This window comes from Lonchura striata, chromosome 3, assembly GCF_046129695.1.
Source record: "Lonchura striata isolate bLonStr1 chromosome 3, bLonStr1.mat, whole genome shotgun sequence".
Classification (NCBI taxonomy): domain Eukaryota; kingdom Metazoa; phylum Chordata; class Aves; order Passeriformes; family Estrildidae; genus Lonchura; species Lonchura striata.
Window position 1 is genome coordinate 74,910,447 of NC_134605.1, and position 25,244 is coordinate 74,935,690.

At 36.5% G+C, this 25,244-nt stretch overlaps 1 protein-coding gene across 1 annotated transcript in view; it reads left to right on the forward strand.

Moving 5' to 3' along the window:
• MMS22L (MMS22 like, DNA repair protein) overlaps positions 1-25,244 on the forward strand; it is an 88,724-nt gene that overhangs the window by 19,035 nt on the left and 44,445 nt on the right. The window contains exons 10-14 of the mRNA XM_021545117.3: positions 18-197; positions 5,533-5,595; positions 10,826-10,945; positions 11,371-11,591; positions 13,992-14,501. Coding sequence (XP_021400792.2) covers positions 18-197; positions 5,533-5,595; positions 10,826-10,945; positions 11,371-11,591; positions 13,992-14,501 — 1,094 coding nt within the window. The remainder of the gene's footprint in view (positions 1-17; positions 198-5,532; positions 5,596-10,825; positions 10,946-11,370; positions 11,592-13,991; positions 14,502-25,244) is intronic.

The following is a 25,244-nucleotide window of genomic DNA, read 5'->3' on the forward strand; positions in this document are numbered from 1 at the left end:
TTTTGCATTTTCTACAGTGTTTCTGGAGCTTGGTGAACACAACCCTGAAGAATATCTTTGAACAGCCGAGTACTTCTGAAAACATGTCTGGGTTTGAAACAGTTCAGTGTAAAGACCCACTGAGTTTTAGCTGGTGGGTGATGAGTCATCTGGCACCACTCTACCAGTTTGACCGTAATGGAAATCTGAATGAAAAGGTGGGTGTGCTTTTTTCTAAATACCTGAGAGTTATTATAATTGATTTTGATCTCTATGGTTATTTTTGTTGACAGAAAACAATTAGTTTTGTAATGCAGGAATTTTCATACTCCTTAAAAGAAGTCATTTTTAGGTTGGAGGTGTTAAGATGTGCTTTGTACTAGTCATTCTAGGAGCCCCACACATATTCATGTTACATACCACATATTCAGTACAGTACTGTGTGAAGAAAACTTGAAATATCCCAACTAGTTAGTAAAACATACTTAATGACATAGCATATGTTTTAAGATTGTCTGCCTGCAGCATAAATGCTTCACTGGGTTTGTTGTTTTAGGAATTGAGCGCATGAGTTTGTGTTTTATGAAGTATAAATCTCAAACACTGACTGTGTAATTATTAATGCCACTTATTTTTCTAAAGTGCTAGCTCTGCTTTGGATAAATTTCAATCTGTCTAATTGTATTACATTTGCATCACAGCCATATCATAAGATTTATATATATATTTGTGTATACAGCTTCATTTTTATGTTGGTATACTACCAATAGATACTGTCTAATAATTTGAATTCAGGTTTCAGTTTAGGAAACTTGCACTTGCTGAGGCAATTCATCCATTTTGAGATGTATAGAAGCTGACCATTTTTCTTAATTGGCTATAGAGGAAGCTTGTTAGAACCCAGTGAAATGGATGAAGACCCAGAAACTGAGGGGCCTGGGGTGTTTTTGGTGTAGTGTTTTGCTTGGGTTTTTCTCCCCAGCAGTGTTTTTTGCACTACGGAGACTCTGGTCATGCCATCTTCTGTCATTTGTCTTTTTGTTCTTTTATGCTCTTACTGTTATTCTTTTTTTTCTGTTTGTTTTGGGTTTTCTGTTTTGTATTTTTAGGAGGGGGATGTTGGTGGTCTTTTTGTTTGATTTTGGGGTTTTTTAGTGCAGTAGCTTTTTTAACCTTTCAGCTGCATTGCCCATATTCCCTAATTTTCCAAGCATAAACTGTATGGCATCTTCCACAAACTGGGCTTTATTGCCCTTTTTTGTGAATTTTCTTTATTATTTTTAATTTAATGGTGTGTATTAAAACTGTTCTTTCTGTTAAAATTGGTACTGGATTTCCATTCCTGATTTAGGCTGAAAGGTTAAGACCTGGAAATGTGTTTGTGAACTGCAAATCTGTAAGAAAGAAAGAATGATCATGTAGGTTGAGCAATATTGATAACTTAAAATCCCTCTCTTTATTTTTAGATCTTTAAAAGCATTAAATCTATAGAGAATGAAAGAAAAATGTTGAAATTCTGGGAATGATTACAGTCCTAAATAAAATTAGACTTTCCAAACAAAATAAGAATTACTCGGATTTTCTAATCTGCAAATTTGTTAAAAGAATTTTAAATGTAGCAAAGGTATGCTAATTCTGTCCTTGAATACTTCATTGAAAAACTCCTGATCATGTCTGTTCTCTAGAGGGCGTGGCCCATATAGGATACTTATGCTTCTTCTGTTTGCCAGTTTACAAATCCTTTCGGAGGCCACGGCAGGCTGCTTGTTACCATGTGGCAAAGTGTAGCAATTTCTTGCACATTTATACCATGTAAAGTTGCAGACCAGATCCGATTGTTACGCTGAAGGTTGTCTCAAGCTTCCCTTGGTTTTGCGTGTTACTACTACCTGATGGAGGAGAGAGACGCAGTCCAGAGCGTGTTATAGAGGGACCTTGCAAAATAGAATTACTATACTTCTGCTTCTTAGCAGAATTTAGAAAGTGAGAAAAGGTTATTCCCAGGTGAAATACAGAAACCAGTGTGAAGCACACATTTATACTGGCTTTCTTATATTTAATGCCCTAATCCAAATACAGTGATACTGATTACTTTTATCATTTGGGCTTTTTTCCTGTATCTCACTCTGATAGATACTCTGTATTTAGCTTCATGAGAGATTATTTTCTTGCCCCAGGCGCTATATTATTTACATATGCCAAAAAAAAGTAGAATGGAAAAAAGAATTCCTGTTTTTCTTATTTTAAAATAGGAATTTGAGACACAGTGGCAAGAAGTGACTTGCCCAAGATTAAATAATACTTTTCCCTTAGACTTCACCTGGGAGAAGAGAGTTTCCAAGTCTTGATTTGTAAATCATGAGATCATCCTGTGCATGCGTGTCTTGATGTTTCCAGTAGTCTTTATGTTCGAACGGTTAGCTTTGTCTTGCATTTCTGAGTTACTGTTTGTCCAGGGATCCTTGTTCTTGTACAAAAAATTCTTATCAGTAACATCAGGGCCTTCTCACCCACCACAGTATTATAATCTGTCATTGGTTGATGGTAACCATCCCTTTGGGTCCTATTCCCCTCTTTTAATTGCAATCTCAAAATATTTTTTTAACATTATAAGGTAAAACAGTGTGCGACATGAATTTGTCAAGTCAGTAGAATTACATGAGGACTCGGTAGTCCTGTTTTGTTGATTGAACATAGGATGCAATGGCTTTGTGACACATGCTTTCTTTTAATTAACTGTGATTAGAGGTGGGAGTGTGATGTGTCATATTGATGGTTATTCATGTGCTCTGTTGCAAAAATTGCCTCTAAGCCTATGTCATCTGTGGAAGATTTTCAATTTTTTAATGTGGTCTGCATAGCTGTAAGGTTGTTGAGAAAGCTTTTAAAATTCTAAATAGGTTTCAGTCTTGCTTCTTTTTATTTTTTTGCCCCTTTAGCTCATAAATTGCAATTTCAAATATGCAATGATTCATATATATTGAATATATATTTCACATACATATGAAACCAAATTTTTAAACTAGAAAGTTTTGGACAGGTTTCTTAGAGACTGTTCTGAGGGATGTGTCTCTTTCCATATTCCCCTGTTCAGGTCCCACTTCACTCTTCTGAAAAGCAGGATTTATATATTTAAAACTCAAATGGGACCTGATGAGAATTTGCTACTTCTGAACATTGCAGGGGTCAATTTTAATATCCTGTAGGCTAAGGTAATATAGGCAGAGTTACTTGGGGCTAAGAATTCTTGCCTTTGAATAGAATAATCTGAAATGACTATGTGGCAAGATATGCAAACATGGATATCCAGCTAAGAAGCCTAATATGGCTTTTCCAGGTACTCAGCTGTTAGTCCTTGCAAAAGTTTCTTCCTGCAAACTCAGCTCAAGTTTTTGGTTTTAGCAGCACTTCTATGCACTGTGAGGTCTCTGGGTTTTGTTAATTTCTAGGACTCTCTGGGGTGGAGGGAGGATATTTTAAGACACACAGTTTGGAGTTGAAGATGTAGGTTCTACGTATGTTTTGACAGAGATGGGTTGTAAACAATGATAAACAGGTGCTGTGCCATATTGCCAGTGCAGTAGGGAATACTGTTTGGATATAAATCTATTGGGATTTGAATGAAGCAAGTCTGTTAAAATGTAGATACAATTGTAACTGAAAAGAGTGCAGCAGGTGGTTGATGTCCTTCTTTCCTGACTTTGGACTGAACTTGGGTGCACTTTTGTAATCAATTCCAGCTGGTGTCAGGAGTTTGCCCTAGATACTCCAAGATCTTGTAAGGCGATCTGCATACTGCAGATGAGCTGGAACTTTGCAATAAACACCTGTTGTATAAAACATGTGTCTGTGGTCTATGGTACTGCTAAAAACATGTTCTATGCAGGCTGATTCAAACACTCAAGTGCTCTGACAGACATTTAGCATAATTGTAATACTTACTTATTGCTGCCAAAACTGGCCTTTCAGTAGTTCCTTAGCTTTCCTTGAAATCCTGCAGTAGGATGTTGCCTGTGTGTAGATATTCACATAACATCAGGCTCTAAAATACAGTCAGAAATCAAATTTACATAATGGCCAGCTCAGTCTTGAAATGCTGGTTGTTCACTTCCTGGGTTTACTTGTTATTGAAGTGCTGCCTTTATTCCTTGACTATCTGTTGTTGCAATTTCCTCTCCTGACATGATGCTAGCTCTGGTTTCATGATACAGAGCCTTTGGCATCAATAATAGCTAAAATCCAGTTCACCACTCTGGGCATAATATGCCCTCTGCTGTTCTGGCACAATTTTTGGTGTCCTGTGATGTAAATCAGGCCCTATTCCCTTTTTCATTCTTTCTTCCTCTCCTAAAGCTCTGTGTTGATTCACTGTTCTGTCACAGAGACCCACAAACAGAAGTACCAGAACAACTGAGCAGTAGCATGCTATAGCTGTGACTGCAGAAAACGGAGCTCAGGATGAGGAGGAAGCAGTGAGAATTTCTTATCTGGGTCAAGTTCCTGAACCATGAAATCACAGCTTTAGTGTAACCTTCTGTAGATCTGTCCTTTCATTTATATTTGTTCCATAAACAGTCTGTGGGCTGTGACTTGCTATCATTGTGTGTCTTTCAGTATTCTCTTTCTTGTGGTGCAAAAATGTAGTCACCAAGTAGTCAAATAGTGTTGGATGAGTATTGGTGTATCTTTTAAAAGAATCAATTTGTAAAATTATCTTGGTGCTTTCTGGATTCTGTGTGAAACTGTCGCCAACCGCCACCATTAACCAGTTTAATCAGTAGCAGAGGAGAATGGGACCCAATGGTGTTGCTGCTGGAAAATAGTTATATTTCAATTACCAAAGCATAAAATACTATTGATTGATTGTAAGTTCTAAGATGATGTTTAAAGGATAGCTGTCTCCAGAAAAATGTACAAGACTTAACAGCTGTGGTAGTGGAGGGAACAATGATGGCAGGACAATGATGGAAGTACTATGTTCACACATCTACTTATCTACAGAGGCTATACATGTAGTTGTATGTAGGAGATGATTGTTGAATCTCCTAGACATGCAAGTATATTTGCCTTGGTTTTTTTTCCTCCCAAGAAAAGGGCCTTAGTTGCAAGGCCTTTTACCCTTTTCTTTACCATTTTGCATAAATAGATGGAAAAGAAAAAAAGGAAGAAAATATGAGATTATACCTTTTCTTCCTTCTTACCCCTTATAGCTTCCTTTTAAAAGAACATTAAAGAAAGAAACTGTAAGGCATAGTGCTTGGGCTAATAAAAAATGCCTGATTCTTTTTCATCTCCATTAAAAGTGAAGGTTGGAATTGCAAATTAATCACCTAAAGTGGTTCAAGTTGCATACATCTTATTTTTATTAGCTTTCTGAGGGCTAATTTTTAGGACAGGTATCGATTGCATTCAAATAACAAAAGCTCTTTTTGGTGATGACTACTGTATTCTGTCATAAAATTAAATATTTTGTCTGCTTACATTTCTGTTATTACATAGTGCTTCCTGTAAGGGATACAAATGCTCATGTTCATGTTCATAATTATTTTTCAGAAACAGAAGGAATCCAATTGGAAATTTGTGGAAGAACTCCTTAAAAAATCCACTGACGCTCAAGTAAGTGTATAAAGGCAAGAATAATGAACAAGGAAAGTGTCAGGGATGCTTTCAGGAAAAGACAGTGCATGAAACAAAGTCCAACTAACAAGTATATTTTTGGAGTTGTAGTGTTTTTATCACTGATAAACGAACAACCTTGGCATAGCTAAACTATGACAGTGTACAGTTCCCTCCTTGTTAGCAGTTCCACTTGCTTTAAAGTGCTTGTGCTTGATGCTAAATTGTCAGATAAAGAAAAAAGATAATTATCCTGGAAGGGTAGTATATGGCTTCTTAGACAAGATGTATTCAGAATAAGAACTGGATGCTTAGAAAATGTAAATCAGATACGGAATGTAAGGATATCAAGTTGAGGAGACATGATGAAGGAGATAGTCAGTTGCATTGAAAATTCAGCTATATCCTCATCACAGCGGGAAGGTGACTTGCCTTGCTGAGCAATTTGTCTTACAGGCTTGAATCAAACTCTTACTGATAAGGTTCTAGTTTCTGAGCACTCATTTCATACCTTATCATTTTTCTTTCTGCAGAACTGTTAATGCAATGCTTCATGGCCCAGAGGTCAGAATTGACCTCCTTTTAATATGCTTTTAAATATGCTGTTCATCAAGTTTTTAAAATAAGTTACAATGTAGCTCTGTAAATTTGTTCTGAAGTTGCATGGTACAAATCACAAATGTTGTATCGGCAATGCCTGTAAAAAAAATGTCTTTATTTATGTATTTTTAAGACAAGAATAAACATGTTTATTTTTTCATTTGGTATATGAAATTAAGAAAAATCATGCAAAGTTGTTGAAAGCAGAAGAGGAATCAGTTCTTTCAGTTTTTTAAAATTATTATAACTGTGTTGCTCATGGAGTAGCAACAATCATAGTTAAAGCTGGAATACAGAACAATGCTTGTTACAACTGTTTGACAAGAAAATATTTGTAGCTGTTAGGAGAGCTAAAATGATAGTGTGATTTTTCAGAGTTATAATACTCTAAACATAAAGTCTTAATGCTTGGCTGCGTAGTTGTAGTCTTTCAGCTTAAAAGATTAAGTCTTTTTGAATGATTATACAGTATATGACTGAAAATACAGACTGCGTATACTTTAAAAATCACAAGTGATGACATTACTTACTGGATGTTTACAATTCTGTGAGAGAAATTGGAGAGATTTAGGTAAGATGCATTAAAACTGAGTAGCTTATTAGCCACCTTCCTGTTTGCATCTTCTGTATGGCAGGAACCTGAGACACACATTTGTAGTTAATGTTCTTTTCTTCAAAATAATGCCCTTTTCTTGTGAGTGTTTATTATTTTAAATAAAGATTACTTTGAAGCAGAACATATATAAAATACACAGTTTTTGATGCTTCTGTTAAAAGTGGCCAAGTTCAGAAGACTTGCACATTGAGTCAGTCATGACACAATAATATGAAGCAAATAATGTGTTTTAATTTCCAAAGGCAGCCAGTGTTAGAATTAAAACAAACCCTTATTTGCCAAAGATGTGGTTGTAACTATTACCAACCATCTAAGGAGCCATCTAGTTTATTTCGTTTTTTTATTTGTTCATTATTTTTTCTTGCATTATGGAGTTAGCTGCCCGAGGGAAGTGCTCCTTGGGGAACATTAATTCCTGTATGTGCATGCACGAGTGAATGGAGTACTTTATTAAAACACACATCCTGCTCCCTATCCCTGCACTGCAGCCTTCTTGACAGTGTCTAGGAAGGAGAATTCTTTTTCCTGTAGACATGTCCATCTCCTCTGTTGATCTGTCAGCTTCAAATGGCCACTCCTACCTTTTGTCTTTTTTCATCTCTTAAGTATTTTTGAGTCCAGAAAATGTAGTAAGGAGAAGCAGAGTGAGATATGAAGAAGTCAGTATTGAAATGGAACGTTGAAAATGGGAAAAAGCAAAACTGATAATAGTACTCTTTGAATGAACAGCAGGACAGAATTGATTGTACTGCCTATTAACACTTGGCATGACTTTGTTAGTTAATCCTATCTGATCCATCCTTTTCAGAATATAGTCTGTTATCTACTAAAGATGCACAGCAATAGCTGTGCAAAACAAATTATAAGAAATAGTAGTGCTGAATTGTCCATTTGCTGAGAGGGAAGGAGTTGGTAGTTCAAAACTTCATTTTTAGGTATATGGCAACTTAAAAACTAACCATATTGAGTACTGTGTTCATCAACCTCATAATCTTGTGCTTGTTACTCCCTAATGTCCCTATAGCTTGTAGGCTGTACATGCTCAGAAGAATGGCAATTTACACTGAATGGGGGGGAAATGACGAAGAAATCAAATATGTATAGTTTTGTGTTCAAAAGCATCTGAAAAAGGTGCAGAACATACGTTTGTAAGGTAAATTGATAATCTCCTACCAATCACTGCTAATGTCTCTTAGTTTGAGCTTCAAATTCTATGTTGTAAAAAGATGATTCAATAGGTGTTGTTGCAGCCACTGAGGCTAACAGAGCATCATGAAGCAGCAGAAGCTGGAGTTAGCTTTAACATCCTTAGGACAGATAAGCATTGGGGTACAGAAATGCCTAACCATTGTTAAATCTGCAGCATTTTGGTAGTTTCAGTAATACTGTTGTGTTTAGTGGTCCACATGCAGGCAGTAGAGAGCCTAAGGCATGGTAATCCAGGTGCATCCATCCAGAACATTGTGCTGCATGTCCAGGTGAAGGAAGTTGATGGGTGCCCCAAATGCCCAGTTCCCGATGGGAACTCTTAAGATTGAGTCAGCCTGCTGCTGAGCAAGGAAAAGATGTGACGGTGCTGTTCATCCTATGGGATCAATAGTGATGGGAATCAAAAGCACCCTGTGAAAAATAGAAGCAGTCATTGATACCTGGGCAAGTTTGCTGTGCCTCTGCCTTGGATATATCCTTTCAGCTTCAAACAGTTGCCCAACAGCTGAGTTCTTCAGCCAAGTTGCTCTCTTCTTAAACTCCAGATATATAAGAGTTGAAGAAAGTTGCTCATGTGAAAAAACTCCCAGTTCTGTCACAAAAAAAGGGTATTTTTGGGGAAACTAGTTGCATGAGATGTTTCCTACATTTTCTGTAATTTGGAATTCTTGTCCAAAAGAAGAAAAAAAGCTGTTTTACAATTCTTTTTGTACTACAAAATGAAAATTGTTGTAGTAGTAATATTATCATAACTGTATTTGTCTACCAGGCAACATCAAACTGACTAGATTTGTGGGTTGTCAGTATAAGAGGAATTTGTGTTTATGAAGTTTTATTGTGAGAATCAAAAGCTTTTTAGTTTGAAAGAGCTAATAGCAGTCTGTCTTATTAGACTTCTCATTTTAGAAAATGAATGCTTTGTACTTTTTCATTTCTGCCTCAATTTTGTGATACTTTCACTGCATACTTTGTTTAATTTTACTTTAAGAGAGATAGAGAAGTATTTCTTGGGTTTCTAGGAAAACCAATTTTGTTACTACTGTAGGAGGTTATAAGAGAAAAATATTATGTTTAGATAGTACTATCATTTTGATAGTATCAGGTGTTCCTCCCTTCTGTGATAAATTAAAAGCTGACTACCTCAAGAGTTCTGACAGTATTTCCAGCAGTGCAAGAGACCATTTTAAGCAAAAGAGCAATGAGAGAATTCATTAATCCCAGGGATATTTGAAGTCTGGATGCTCTTTTATATTAAATTTGAGATAAAGCCTTCAGTGCTATCTTGGTTTGGGAAACTCTTCTAAAACTATTGTTGGACAGATAAATAATGGTTCAAATTGAAGCTTCTCAACTGCTGTGTTTATTGTTGAATTAATTGAACTGAAGCAGTCAGTGTTTGTTGAATTAGACTCTAAACATAACCCTAGATTGAAAATATAACTTCAAGACTAAGCATTCCCTTTCAGGGAATTTTTTGAATGGTGTGTGTTTTGGTTTTTTTATTTCATTTTTGTTTGATTTTTTTTTTTAACCTTGTAACTGGGTAGTTCCCTCTAGAGAAATAGCTATGTTCAGCTGCAAGTTTTTTTGTTTTACATCGAGACTCTTACTTTTATTTATTAAAAAAAGAACAGCTATTCTGTCCCTTGTTTTTTGTGCAAGATTGGTTTTTTTTGGGAAGTCTATTGAATTAATAGTTATGTCATATATTTAAAAAATACTTGAGTATTACCTTTCATTTGTAGGCATTTTTATTACATTTGATTTACTATTCTGAACATTTTTAATGAGTCTTTACTGGAAAGTTACTTTCCTATTTCATTGGGTTTTGTATCCTGCACATAATGTCTTGAATACATAATTTTCTATGACAACTGAAAATGTCTTTTCAATTTCAAGTTGTGTTAGGAATGTACCACTTTAGAAGCCATATGCCCTACATTAATTGTTTGTGAAAAGAGAAGGCAGACTTGGTAGGAGTTCTTGTAGGTGATTGTACAATTGTTTGCAGTGTTGTGATAAAGTGCAGCAAGTCAGGTTTTCCACATGAATGTATATCCAGGTAGAGACAGACAAGTTAATGAGTTAGACTCATTTGTGTGGCATTTTAAACAGGAAAAAAAAGCACTCCAAGACATAGTAAGTCATAAGAAGTAGCACTGTGAGCAAGCCATAGAGTCATGGAATTTTTGGTTTGGAAAGGACCTTAAAGATCATCTACTTCCCGCACCCCTGCCATGGGGTAGAGGTGTAAGACTGACTTGCACATGCAAAAGTCTACTCTTAAAACAACTGTATGCAAGTTGGTCCATTAAGCCACTTTTGCAAGCAGCCCTTACAGGAATTATCACCCTAAAGTAGGATGCCTAAAATAGGCTGGGTTAAACACATAATTTTAGTTCAGAGCATGGAGCTCTTAATATCCTACCTCCCATGAAAGTTCTGTTTTGTTGTTACCAAAAGCTGGATGAGACTAATTCCACTTTCATTATCACACAAATACTTCCTGAATGCTTCACTGTGTTCATATTGTTTGGTATTTCTTATTTTCTTTCCTATGAACCTTTTCAGAAGTCTTTTCCAACCTAAATGATTCTGTGATTCTATGATTCTGGGATGAACCAGCGTTGGCTGGTTTGCCAGGTGCAGTTGTCAGCTTTTTTCGAGTTTGTTGCTTGTATTAGAAGATGCATTTATTCAACAGTATGTAAATAAAAATATTTTTTATATTAGGAAATTACTTTGAATAGTCTGGTAGTACTGGTTTTATGTATCCTACAATTAATTTTTCACTTCCTTTTCAAGACTGGTGTGTTGGAGGAACACTTACGAATGCATCTTCAGTGCTGTTTGACTTTGTGTAGTTTCTGGGATTTGAACCTATCCATTGTCACCATACTCTGGGATTATTACTGCAAGAATCTGGTAAGTAGATGAATATATAAAAATACAGAATTGCTTGTAGACAGTCCTTGATTTTTGCCGATTAATTCTGATTTTCCTGTAGCCAAGCTTGATTGCTATACTTGTGTAAAACTACCTAATCAATGGCAGTATCCTTAAATTTGCTATGTTTGTGTAATCATGTTTAAATTTGTTATGGTCCATTACATTATGAAATTATAGACTATGATAATATATTTTAAGTCCTATTTTTCATCAGGACTACTCAGTTTCAGTTTAAGATCTTGTAAAAATACTTTGCCCACAGTTACAATGCATTTTTATTTTATTTTAGCTGTGGTAGGAACATATCCTTTTGTTCCTGTGAAGGAGTGCATCTTACTGCCTTTGTAATATTGGCATTTATTGTTATTTATAATATCTTCTGTTTTCATCTATTCTTTTAGAACAGCTGCTTTACTGTTCCGTGGCTTGGTCTGAAGGATCTGGCAAATGTTAGTAAGACTTCTTTGTCAATGCTCGAGTTGGTGAAACGCTGCTGCTGTGAACAGCAGGTCCCTTCTCTGTACAACTCCAGCAACAGTTACTTCATTTTCCTCAGCATTTTGGCACGGATTATGAAAGAAGAAAACAATGGTGTGCATCCTTGGAAACAGATTAAAGGACGGTATGGATGCTATTTAGTTTGTCTCATTTTTTAATAAGTGTAGTGGGTTAGCGGCCCTTCCAGCCACATGTGAGGCAGAGGGCACTCTGCTCATGACAAAGTAAAAGGCATGAGGGATCCAGGGTGACTCATAATTTGAAGAAAACAGTTGTTCCCTGAAGTTCCTGTTGCCAGCTGAGGTTGTAATTGGGTCCAAGAATCACCTTGGCATCCATAGAGTGGGATGATTTACCTTGTCCCACTGGCCAGGAATTTGGTAGACTGGCAGCCAGTGCAGTGGTACCACCCAGTTGCCAGATAGATAATATAATTAAAGCACAGAAATTGCATTTGAGCTGCATGTAAGCCATGTGTTGTTCAGGAACATGCAGACTGACACTTCCTAGACCTGCATTTTCATTTAAATATATTATTTCTTTTCAGTGGTTTTCAAAATTTTTCATAATATTTTTGTGAGGATTTTAATATTTCACTTAATCTTGGAACATACTAATTAAGTAGTCAGTCATGATATAAAAAAACATAAAATATATATGCTCTAAATGAAAGCCTTGATGTTTTAGATGCGTACTAATCCGTAAGGTTTTTCTTCTAGTAATGAGATAGCAGTTGTAATGATTAGAACAGACTTGTTAATTTTTTTTCATTAGATAGAGAAAACAGAAATACTTCTGGTTTAGACTTTTACGTTTTTAAAAAATATCTTATTGACTATTAGTATAATTAATTAAAACTTTATTAAACATTAGTAAGATCTTCATGTACACAAGTAATAAACATTAAAAAATGCCCATGTGTATACACACCTTACAAAGTTGTGGTGTTTTTCTTCCAGAAAAAAAGGTTTATCTTGGCTATCAGAAAAGAACAGTATGCCTAATGTGTATATACACTTCAGAAGTTGTTAGAGTCACTAGAGTTTGGCTTTATGAATCACTGCAACTATGTAGAAACAAATATGTTGTCGGATTCTGTATCAGTGTTTTGCTTTTTAAAAAAAAAATTAATGAGCCTACTCTGTTCTTACTGAAATAAAATTATACTAACATTTTTGTGCTCTTATAGCTTGTTACTTTCCCTAATTTAAGAGGGGGAATAATAACATACAACATACAGTGCATTAGTCTGCTGAACCACTTTTCTTCATTTCTACCTTGAAAAAATCAATTACACAAGTAGCAAAATTTAACAGCCTGCAGCTATGATTTTGGGATGAACTCTGTTTTCAGCAGCTAACCAAGCATTAATTGATGCATGAAAAACATAAATGCCTGTCAGTAGTAATTTACTACTAAACAACGTTAATTGGATTTGCTGTAATTTTTGGTGGCTAGATTTGATAACCTCAACACCACTTCCAACTATTTTCCAGGTGACAGAATAGGAAAACAGCACTTATGGATGTTTAACTACCGTAGGTGGAACTTATTTTAAATTAAATGTGAAGGATATACCCAAAGTTTTTAACACAAAAATCAAAAAGTTAGACCATTTTCATATTACTCTTCTGTTGTAGGAATGGTGATTTTTAAATACAAGTTTAAAGGCCCCATCCAAGCAAAGCTCCCAGAAAAGATGTCTTTGTATAAGCTTTTTCCTTTTTGTCAACCACTTTAAAGTTTCAAAGTCACAGTGCTTATCACCATCAGCTGCATGCAGCTTGAGCATTTTCCTGTAAGCAATGCAGATAAAGTTTCGTAACATCTTCCTACCTAGAGAGAGGTTTCTCTTCCAAATTCCTCAGTTTTTCTGTTCTGTTTCAAATCTGTCTATACCATAGGTGAGCAGTACTAGTTGATAGTCTGTGGAGAAAAGGAATTTTCCAACTGAAATCTTCCTTTTACTACAATGATGGTTTGGTTGATGAGACTTTGATCACTGCAGCTACAGCACTATAACATAATAGCAGAAACCAGTAGCTGGTTTCCATGTGGAAATGAAGAAGTTTCCAGGGAAGAAGTCGGTGTACAGGAATGATTTGCTGCTGCAAAGAGATGTCACTTGATAGCTCCCTTTCCTAGGAGCCCTCGTGGGCTACACTTGATTGATTTGAAGGCACAGTATGGAGGATATCCATCACAGACAGAGTAGAGTCTGCTCATAACATTGTGCTCAGCTTGGTACTAGAGGTTAGATAAAGGGGAAGGGTTAGGCTACATCTCCAATTGGAAACAATGTGTGCTTTAAATCAAAAGCAGAAACTGAAAGACCATGTTTGTTCCAGTAGCCATAAGAGAAATTAGAAAAAGAAGTATTTAAAATTGAAAGGTTACACAGGAACTGGATAACCATAAACTAAAAGCATGAAAAGACAGTTTTAGTCACTTGAAGATAGAAAGTTACATACTTTAAGAAACTGTCTTTTTCTTGTTTTTTTGTTTGTTTGTTTTTCTAATGTAGAATTTATTCCAAGTTCCATCGGAAAAGAATGCAGGAGCTGACAGAAGTGGGGCTGCAGAACTTTTTTAGCCTGTTCCTCATGCTGGCAATTGTTGTGGAGACAGAAGATATAGTGAGTCGGGTGTTGGATCTTTTGGATTTCCTGACTCCATCCTCCATCACCACAGCTCGGAGAGCTCTCATCTGGAGAGGTCATTTTGCTTTCCTTTTAATTTATGTTGAGAAGAACATGGACATCAGTGCCCTGGCAGAGAAAATCTCAAATGCTTTCCGTGAGAAGGCAAAGGAGTTTCTAGTAACCAAAAATAACTACACACAGAGACAAAATCTCTGGACTCTGCTATCAACCTACATTGATGGAGCCCAGGAAGTGTTTGAGACCAGCAGCTACTTGAGCCTTTCTGAGGAAAAGTTGCTAAATGATGGCTTTACTATGCTGCTGCCTGCATGTCGAGGAGCTGAGCTGAGCATGGTCCTGAATTTTCTTCAAGTAGTTCTAGCCAGACTTCGGTAAGATATTTACTGAAATTGTGGATTTAGACTAACATTTTGTTTTTAGGATTAAACTGTAGGTCCTATTATTTTTTTTACCAAAATTGAGTAAATGGAAAGAGAACTCTCTGAGGGGCTGTGAATGATAGGTTAAATTTCAAAATCCACCAATACTTCAGTGCATATAGAATCTTTGAAATGCTTCCTTAATATTTCAGGAGATTAGGTTTGACATCATGATGTTTTGTTATTAATCAGCGTCTCTTTAGAAAGTCATCCAGTTGCTTCTATTTCAGACAGTATCATCTTTTCATTGGTACAGGAAATTTGGGAATTATTGTCTGTGTTAATTAATTGGGGGGGTGTTGTTCTTTTGTTTTTGTTTTTTCATTGAATGTGTTCATTTTTCCAACTTTTCATTCTTTTTTCTCTTTTATTAAGGTTGCATTCAAATATTACAGTTAGGGAGATTTAAATACTTTTCTGGAGTTCAATAGGAAAGAAGGAAGTAATATTTTACCACTTTCAAGCAGTTTTGCTTTGATGTACTAGTTCATTTTTCAACATCTACAGTACCCTTCAATAAGCATATTTTTTTGTCTACTGATGCCTTTGAGAAGCAGTCCTCCAGTTTGAAGCCCAAACTGCCTTTTTTTTTTTTTTTCATAAGATATTAAGAGCTAGCTATTGATCTGCCATTACTTCAAATGTGCAAGACTGAAATATGTGTAAAGAACTGTGGAAGAGTGCATAATAAGAATACTGAGGCCCATATGCAAGATCTCTCTTTAACTAGGTTCTTTGTTATTGTCTACTAGTTTGACTGCAGCTGTCAATAGCTTATAGATCCAAAGACAACTGTTTCTCAGGCAGTCTTTTGAAAAAAGATGAAGCACAAAACTAAGTTTAGTTGATTTATTATTTATTATTTCAGTTCAACTGAATGCATTTCCTGGAATAAATTGGAGACTTCAAAAATACTTTGACATTTTCACTATTAGCTAAGACACAGCATTTGTTGTGTTGTTTTTAAAGATGAAATAGGGAGAAATTTTCCGACTGGTGAGAAAATTGCCTATTTTACAACTTGGCGTTATTTTTAAGCTTTCCAGGACTGGGGCTTATGTGACCCTCTAGTAACACAGAGAAGAGAGCATGGAAGTTTAATCTAGACTTCTCAGGTCATCACATACAAGGTACAGGACAGTATTGGTAGCTTTCTTACAAAAAGTACTTCTGCTGAAGTATTTGAATTACCAACATGCTCAAATAGTAATTGGTATGAGATATATTTTTAGAGCCTTGCTTTTAATAATTATTTCAGCTTTTGTATTTATACATTTGGTTACTGTTACCAGCCTGTTTATCCCATCTACAGAGGAAGTAAATTCCTTAACACTTTGGCTTTGATCTTCAGGTTGTATGGAACAGGGAAATGTTAATGATTTTTCACTGAAAACAGTCCTCTGTTGCCATACAAATACAACTACACTAAAACAATTTTTTTATTTCAGAAGATATTGATGACTTGGTGCTAACCAGATGCTAGGATGTTACTGAATTGACCAGACTGATTATGGCTGGTCTGTTTTCAAACTCAGAAAAAGATTAAATGCTTGTATTTAAAATCCAGGCTGATACAAGATAGTAGGTCTTTCATAAGTATAATTTTTCTGTACACTGCACTCTTAATAATTTTGTAACTGTACAACAGGGAATTTACAGGTAAGAAGGAAGTGAGATCACTGATTAAAGAGATAAGCAGCTCCCTCTAGGCTGTTAGGAAATAATAACTTCATGTGTTACTTTCTGCTAACCCCAGGTGATGGCTCACAGGAGCATTTTTTATTGCTGATTAAGTAGCATTATGAAAATACTGACTTGGTTATGTTAACTAAGTGCCTCAATATTTAGTGCTTAAAATGTCAAATAGTTTTAGCAATCCCCTTTAACATATCTTGTTGGATTGCTGGAATCTCATTCCAGGTTTCCCAGTTGTTTTTATTTGAGAATACTGTAAAAATTCTAGTCTTTCATTATCAAGAGTGAGGTGTAGCCAAAAGCTCTTCTTTAATTATAGCTATTCATGCTGCTGTGGTTAAGGGTCTGTCAGCATTTCCATTATAAACCTTTATTTTCAAGTGTTTGTAACATAGCAGTAAGAACTTGCTCTGGGCTAAAACTTGGCATACAAGGATATGAAAGTGTCCTTGTTTTCTTTCTTACTTTTTTTTTTTAAAAGACATCTGAAAAGAGACCCCCACCTTCACTATTTTCACACCACAGATTTTTAAAATAACCCTTTCCAGCTTTTTCTTATATTTTTCTTGTCTTGTAGGAAAGTACTGGTAGCTTTTGATTGTTGTATTTACCTATGGTTAGACTATTTTAAATAAGGTTTCTTAAACCACTTTTTTATTGATTGTTATAATTTTGATTATTTTGGGATCCATATATTTAAGTAGAACTATGTCTTGGCAAGAGAACTCATTTTTATTGGTTTTTGATACATGGTGAGTGGGTAGTTAGAATCAAATGCTACTTGCTGGCACTTGCAAGTATTTGATCTTCATAGTAAGATTCACTGTGAAGTGTAAGATTGTGTTTTAATACTGTCTCCTTTTAAAGAACATGTAAAATAAACAGTAAATAATCAAGAAACTTCCCTAAATCAATATGTGAAGTGCTTCCTTCCTATGTTTACGTATTCTGCTTCTAGCTCAGACATAAGTTTTTTTCCTTTTTATTTTCTGTTTTTAAACAATGGTTTAAAATACTTGTTTTGGTTGTATTTTCTTTTTTTTTATTGAAAGGTAAATGCGGGATGTTTGCCCATGTGTGCTTTCATTTGCTCCAAATCTCTAGCACTATCTGTCATCTGATAGTGCCTCATGGCACAAAAAGAAGCCTTAGGTTAATAAAAATACAGGCATTAAATAGATTTGACAGAACTTGCTGTAAAAATGGATACAAGGCTCAGAGAAATTGGCTGTAGGTGCTGGCACTGCAATATGTTATACTTAAAAGAAGTGTTTGAAACATGCTAAAATGTCTTGTATTGTAATGGCGTATTGCTTTGACATGAGCTTTCTCTTATTATTGTCATCCTGGCATTTGGGTTTTGTTGAGTGTTAGCACAGAGTTAAGAGGACTGTAAAATGTGAGTAGATATCCTGCTGTGCTCCAAACATCTTTGCTTAGTTTCAGGGAGACTTGGTACTAATTCCTGTAGGAGAAATGAGAAGTACCACTAACCTAATACCATAATAAATGGTAATTTTGGTTTGAAAACTGTTCTTGTGCATATGTGCCTATTTATACTTTTTTGCTAATTTTTGAAAATTTCAATGTGTATATTTTATAAGCTCTTACAGCAATATTGACCAAGTGAGCTGTCTCTAGTAGAAAGTTACATTAATAATTGGGCCACGGGTAACAGGAGAACTGAATGTTTCCATCTGTTTGAGTGTGTTTAGCTTTGAGGTTGTGAGAGAAACCACAATAGGAATGGATTATCCGGTATATCTTTGCTATGGAAATGTACAGTTATTTGTAATTTTTTTTTTAGTTTTACTTGCCATCAAAACAGTCTTTGGGAAGCTTTTTTGAGACCAACAGAAGCATCTCTCCCCCTCTCTGTTACTGTGTAAGTCAGTAGATAAGCTCAGGAGGAGAATAGAAATGTCCACCCTCCTTTTCTTCTCCCTCAGGGGTTATAGTATTAGTCTTTGTAAAATCTTTCTTCTGATGTTGAGCTTCTGAAAACTGTATTCAGAAGAGTTTGGAAGATCATGAGTCTTTCCTTACCCATCCCATTCTGATATTTAGAGCTACCAGCTGTGATGTCCTGATAAACACAGGAGGCAGCTCTGTGACCGAGCCACTGAACTGAGAGTCAGAAGATGTTAGTTTAGCTCTAAGATCTCCCACGCTTAATGAATGACCACTAAAAGTTGCTGTGAACTTTGTTCACCTGTGGAAAAAAAGGAAATAAATCCTTCCTTTATCACTTTGCAACAATCATTCTAGGTTTGGGGCCAAGCATGCCTTGCTATGCTAATTTGACCTATCTTTTAAAGTATTTTTACCCTTTTTTTTTAACGTTCAGGTATTCCATTAACAAAACTGGTGTTTAAATGAGTGTAATGAAAATCTTATCTCTAAATGCTCTAATGTATGAGAAGCAAACAGAGATTTAGAATATAGCAGCATTTTGAGAGGTTTCCTATGTCTAAATCCTTTAAAATAATCTGTTACCACCTTCTGAGCAAATAGTGTGTGTTCTTAGCTACAGTTTTTGCCTTAAAGTGTGGTTCTGGTAATTAACACTGAATTTTCTTTTCTTCTTACTTTGTGGGATTTGAGGTATTTTTTAGGTTTTTTTGGAGACTAAATAATGTTTTACAAATTTGTGCCTTGTATTCTGACCTTCAAAGTTGACTAGCTAAAGCTAATGTGTTTTTTGATTGTTTCTCCTCTGCTCTTAGAGTATTACTGTGTAAAGAAATGAAATGAGACATCATCATGCACTGGAAATGTGTCCCTAAATACTTTGCATATAGAAAGTTCCTGTGTATGTCTGTCACTGGTCCAGGTTTGCAAGAATTTTCACCTCCCCTTCTCAGTGCCCATTTTCTTGAATCAGTAGGTAGGCATGTGAAAGTTGAACAATTGATTAACATTAATTTCACATCGATGTTTAGGATGTAATAGAGAGCATCTGCCATAGAAGGAGGGTAACAAGGCTGGAAGGCTTGTCCTATGGGGAGTGATTGAGATTTTAGGGCTTGTCTGGTTTGGAGAAAAGGAGGCTGAGGCATGATCCCATTGCTCTCTACAGATTCCTGAGAAGGGGATGTGGAAAGGGAGGTGCTGAGCTCTTCTTCTTGGCCTCCACTAACAGGACGTGTGGCAATGGTTTAAAGCTGCACCAAGGGATGACTTAGACTGGACATTAGGAAGCATTTATTTTCTTAGAGAATGGTCAGGCACTGGAATAAACTTTCTAGAGAAGTGGTTATTACCCTAAACCTGTTTAGGAGGCAATTGGACAACATCATTAATAATTTACTTTAGCTCTTGATTATCTCTGAATTACTTAGGCAGTTGGACTAGATGTTCATTCTGCATCCCTTCTATTCTATTAGAATATTCTATTATAATAGAGTATTCTATTCTACTGTTCTATTCTAGAATCACTTTGGAGCAAACTGAAATATTAAAAGCTATCAAAAAACCTTCCAGTTGTTGATGCCCAAAAAAAGTCAGTCTTGGTAGATACCCAAAGCTAAAGAAACTCACTCAAGTCTAGTACTCAGACATGAATCATGAAGAAGATACACAGTTCAATCCCCTGTGCTACAGATGGAAACACTTTTTATGTTCCATTGTATCCATTTTATCTTCCAAAGATTAATCCACATAAGCTTTCTGTAGCCTACCTGACAACAGTACAAGACTTCTGTTGTGAAAGAGTAAATCCATGAAAAAAAAAGTAAAACCATATCCAGGTGTACTGAGAACCTGCTGCTTGGGACCCTGCAGTTGTTTAGAGAAGTATGTGCTCCCTGAAGGACATAAAGCACAGATTTGTTTTCTGATGGAAGTGTCTCACTTCTGAAACTATTTTCCCTAAATTAACTTTCATCTCGGTTTTCCTTTTATTCTTCACATGAGGTGTGAAAATGGCTTTTCATATGGAGTGTTTTTTTTTGTTGTGGATGTTAAACAAAAGAAATATTTTTGCCAATAAAATCATTATATGCAAGTAGCCTTCTAATCTCTTAATTTTGATTGTTTCTTCGTTACCTTACAAGATCTATATATCTTCTCTCTTTAGGATATCTCATGTCAGATTTAAGGCTTATTTAAAATGAACAGAAAGCTGAAGCAATTTTCTTTATTCCATTTCAGTCTCCTAAGGCCTATTTCCCCCTGGTGAGCTCATAGCAACAGGGGGGTTTAAGGGAATTCAGCTTTCTGCAAATTAATGTCTCACATCATGAAAATTCAGGACCTTTTTTTTTTCCTATGTCTTGAAAAAGTAATACAGTGAGTGCGAGTATTATTTCTTGCCAGCGGGTGGAAGATGAATGATTTTGTCACAGTTTTACTGCTTGATGAGCAGTGTCCTGAGGGTCAGGCTTAAGTCTGTGTCACTATGCTGCTCATTACTCTTGAGCTAAATAAGGGCTGATTGGATCTAAATTGCCTAGCACATGGGCCGCAGATGAGCTCAGTGAGTAGGGGATGACCTGCTATTCAGGCTGGGAGTAACCCCGGTGTGCAAATGCTGCATTAGAACACCGTGGGAGAATGAGAGGCTACCGACCGCTGCCAGCAAAAGAAATCGAAATGTAAAAACTCTTTGATGCTGCAATGTTAGAATTTGAAATGTAGGAAGTGACAGGTTGATGGTACTTATCAGCTTTGGCTGGATTAGAGAACAGTGTCATCTTGCTTATATAATGACAGAAGAATGAAGCCCGCTCCCGAGTACTTTGCGGAGCGGGGCTGCTGCTGGCAGAGCCAATGCTGCCTCCTACTGACAGCCCAGCTCGGCCCGGGTTCCTAGGCTCTCGGCAGAGAACCAGAAACACGATGATTAAATAGCAAGTGTACACTTCGGGACAACGGCAAACCCCTGTCTTGCATGTGTCAAAAATGTTTAGACGAGTCAATTACGTGCACTGAACCAGACACAGTTGGCTCTGCTTCACCCAGAATATTTCCCTTTGTGTTCTTCTCTCCATTGCTAGTCCCTGGGATGGGAGTTGATATCTCTGGAGAGGAGAATTAATTTGTGCCTATGTGTTTTAAAGAAAGTTGACCTTTAAAGTGGAGGAAAAAATCTGAAAGAATTCCAAGGAGATTCCTTATGCTAACCAAACAGATAAATGTACTTGTCTTAATGGAGGAAAATGCAAAGCAAGGAAAGCACCTGCTGGATGCTGGACACAACATAGATTGAAGTACTTTGTCTGGTTTTGAAAGATTCAGTTCAGTAGTTCAGTAGAACAAGCTTTTGGGTTTTTTTCCCCCACCATCACTCATACTTCAGAAACTGGGTAATAGCTACAGTGATGAGAAAATAGCCACCTCCTTCATTTTTTCCAAATTTGTTTCAGATTCTGTTACTGACAGCTGTAACCTACCAGAATAAACTCTTGCTACTAACTTCTGGGACTGTCTAATCAGCAAAAACAATTTAGTGTGTTTTCTTGAAAGCAATGACCAAGTGAAAAGATGGGATGAATCTCAATACATTGTGTTTTCTGTTTACTCTTTACTGTTTTTCTGGGTATATACTGTTCGATTCTTCATCCCCTAGGATGCTTTTGCTTATGATTGAATTTCTTCTTGGACATAAACAACTTCTAGTGTAGTCATTCCTGGGTATCCTAAACAAACAAACAAAAAAAACAGAAAAAAGAAAACAGCAGCCTTAAAAGCACAAACAGTTTTTCTGTAAAATGGTGTGACTCTATGAGAATAAAAAAGAAAATTTTCACAAAGATCATCGGTAGTGTAAGGCTTCAGTATTACTTGTAATCTTAGTATTATCAGTGTTTAATGGCATTGGTTCAGAACACTGAAAATGAAGAACTGTTTAGCACAAGCTGTACTAGATGAAAAATTTTAGGGTTTGAGTTTGTATGTAGCCAGAAATTAGAGGGTATTTCTCTGTTCAAATGGAAAACAAAGCCAGAATTTTAAATTATTTTGATATTTCAAAATAAATTGCCATCAACAGGAGGAAATAGTGAAGGCTGAGTACTGAAATCAGGAAGAGCACATGGAAATAGAACATGGAATGCTTGACTTGCAGCCATACTGTCACAGTGTATGGGGAGGTGAGAGAAACGGGATCTTCACATCTGGGGTTGGTTGAAGAGAGGTAGCTGCCATTGCTCTTATCCCACTTCTGCCCTTGCTTGTGGACTTTGCTGCCTGCCTGCTCAGCACAGATTCCTGCAAGGTTCAGTATTGCCCCTGCGCTAGCACGGTTGCCACCGAGTGCAGGGGGAGAAACTGGAAATGTTTGTGAAGTGTATTCCCTTATATCTTGCAAGAAGCAGGGAGTAAACCTGGTAATTTGTGCTTTCACCTCTGTTTACAGGATGCTTATTTTTGTGAGTTTCTAAGACCATTGTATCTATGAGAAAATCTGAAATTTGACTGAAATCTATTGGTTCACTAACTTTTAACAGTGACTTTTTTTATGCACACAGCCTGTATGATATTACAAAGCAGGACCTAATGTAACTCTGCTTTAGGAAGAAACAACAAAAAAAAAAATAAATATTTTGTAAAGTGTGTTAATAAAACTCCTGCAGGTGAGAAGAGCTGCTTATTCTGTCTTTAGCTGCAGTGTTCTGCATGCAGTTCTGGATATGTCATTTTATAAAATATTTATCAATAAATTGAAAATTGGAGGGAGTCACAGAAATGAATGACTAGAATAGGCAATGTATAAGTTTGGAAGTTATTTCAGCTAGGAGGAGTTAAGGGGAGACATGCTTGAACTTAGCCAGTATGTAAAAAAATGTTACAGGTCTTCTGCTGTTCTTCATGCTACTGGAGACAGAATTGGTTAATTTTGGGCAGAATTTTAAAGTGGTTATTTAGAGTAGGCTGCAAATGTAGCACCCGTGCAGGCTTCAAGAGAGTCTTGTGGAACCGAACTTACTTATTTTCTTTTTTTAGATATTTTTAAAATTTCCCTGTTCTGTTGGGGGAGAAGAATTGGACCTATTTAGTGCTACTTGTTCTTGGAATTTCTGGGGTGGGAGTGGAAAGATGGCTTCTACTGTATATACTGGACAGTGGCTATGCTGAAAAGAGTGATGGGTTTTTGGGTTTTTTTTTTTTTTGAGTCTCGAAATCTGTCTAGAAAATCACTTTGCAAATGATTTTTAGGCATTGATACAGGGCATGTAGATGTGCATTTCCGTGTTTTATTTGGCTTGGAGCAAGTCCAAGTGTCACTAATTGCCAATGGCTAAATGCTCCAGCTTTCTTTACAGTGGCACTAAAACAGGGACAGTGAAAATGTGTTTAATGGGGAATGAGCCAAAAATAGTAGGCCACCATATATATCCTCCCTAAAAACAAACTGGAAAGAGGAAGGCATGCTCTGCAACACGTTCATTGTGCATCATCTCAGGATCTTGTGAGGTCCTCTTCCTAAGGTTTCTTTTTCTGGGAGGAGGAAGTAGAGAAAGGTAAAAGCAGTTTGTGGTTTACATAGTTGTCTGATTAAGCTGAAGGTGCTGTCTATTCCCTCTTTCACAATTAGAAGTCCCTGTTTCTCTCTAATTGGGGTTAATTAAAGCCTGAGGGCAGTGCTGAGCCCCTGCCAATGACTGTAAGGTACAGACATAATCCAGGCTGCAGCCCCTCACTGTAGGGAAGCGGGAGGTAACCATGGGCTTGTCTCAGGCTCTGATGATGCAGATGTGCTAATGCTTCTGAAAATGCAGGAGTAAACTTATTTTTGGTCAGATAGTTCTGTTCATTCATTAATTTCTGGCTGTTATCGAAGAGTTGTATGAAGTGTCTGGTTTAATGTGCATGCTTTAAGAGGCAGGAAGCTCCTGGCTCTCTCTGTGGCAGTGCAGGGGCTGCACAGGCAGCCACAGCAGCCATTATGCACACAGCAGGAGCATCCTGCTGCCAGGGATGTGTCAACCTTTACTGAGGGGCAGGAGAAGGGAAGAGCAGGCAAGTACAGATGTGCTTGCCAGATCAGTGAGGTTTCCTTCTGCTGCCTTTTGCAGTCTTGTTTTCCTTACAAAAAGTCAACCATGAGAATAAAACAGAGTATTTTCATTTATATTCTTTTGTTTTTCTGGACAGGAATATATTGTTTAGCTATTGGAGATGTGCCTTTGGAAAGACTTGACTAAGTGTTCCACGTCTCTGCCAATTAAAAATATTTTAGAGCTGCTTAAGATTTGCTGACAGGGAATTCCTCTGCTTCACACCACAGCTATTTATATTAAAGGGTATTCTACAACAGCTTGAATTGGTGAGGCAAAACTGTCTGTATTTGTCCAGTGTCTTACATTTATGGGGACTTTTGTATTACGTGCAAAGAGGACATCAGAAAGATGTCAATGTACTGCGATTATCTCTTAAATAATAATTAACTGTAACACAACCATGATCATCCAAACATCATAGGAAGAGTGAATATATTCAGGCAATCAAGGGATTTTACAATATAATTACTAGGCACTGGGGAGATGTGACCCTGTTTAGGGTAACGGGGAGCTGTGGTTAATTGATGCTAGAATAATCAGATTTTTGCTGTTTTATTGTCCTGAGACCCTAGTCTTTGCAAGAATATGTGTGCACTTAGGGGAAAAAAAAAGAAACCCTAAGCATGTGAAATTATAAGCCTAAAAGTGAATCCTGAAGTTATGCTTACATTATGTTGGCTTGCTGTACTGAATTACTGCTATGATTATAGGTGTTGAGAAATCATTTATATTGTCTGTAAATCATCCTCCTTTTACATCACAGTGAAAATTCAATACATCTTGATTCTGAGTAGTTTGTAAAGGTATCTATTTTCCCAAGACATGAAAAATTACTAGCTTTATACAAGTCAAACTCAAAAATTGAAGGTGTTCTTTTCTTGCAGCCAAGAAATTTTTGTTGTTTTCTTTCCTGAAAGAAAACCTTTGATATGTGTACAGTCTGAACGTTAGGACAGAAAATACAGTGGATGCAGTCCTCCTTGAGCTTCATTGTCTT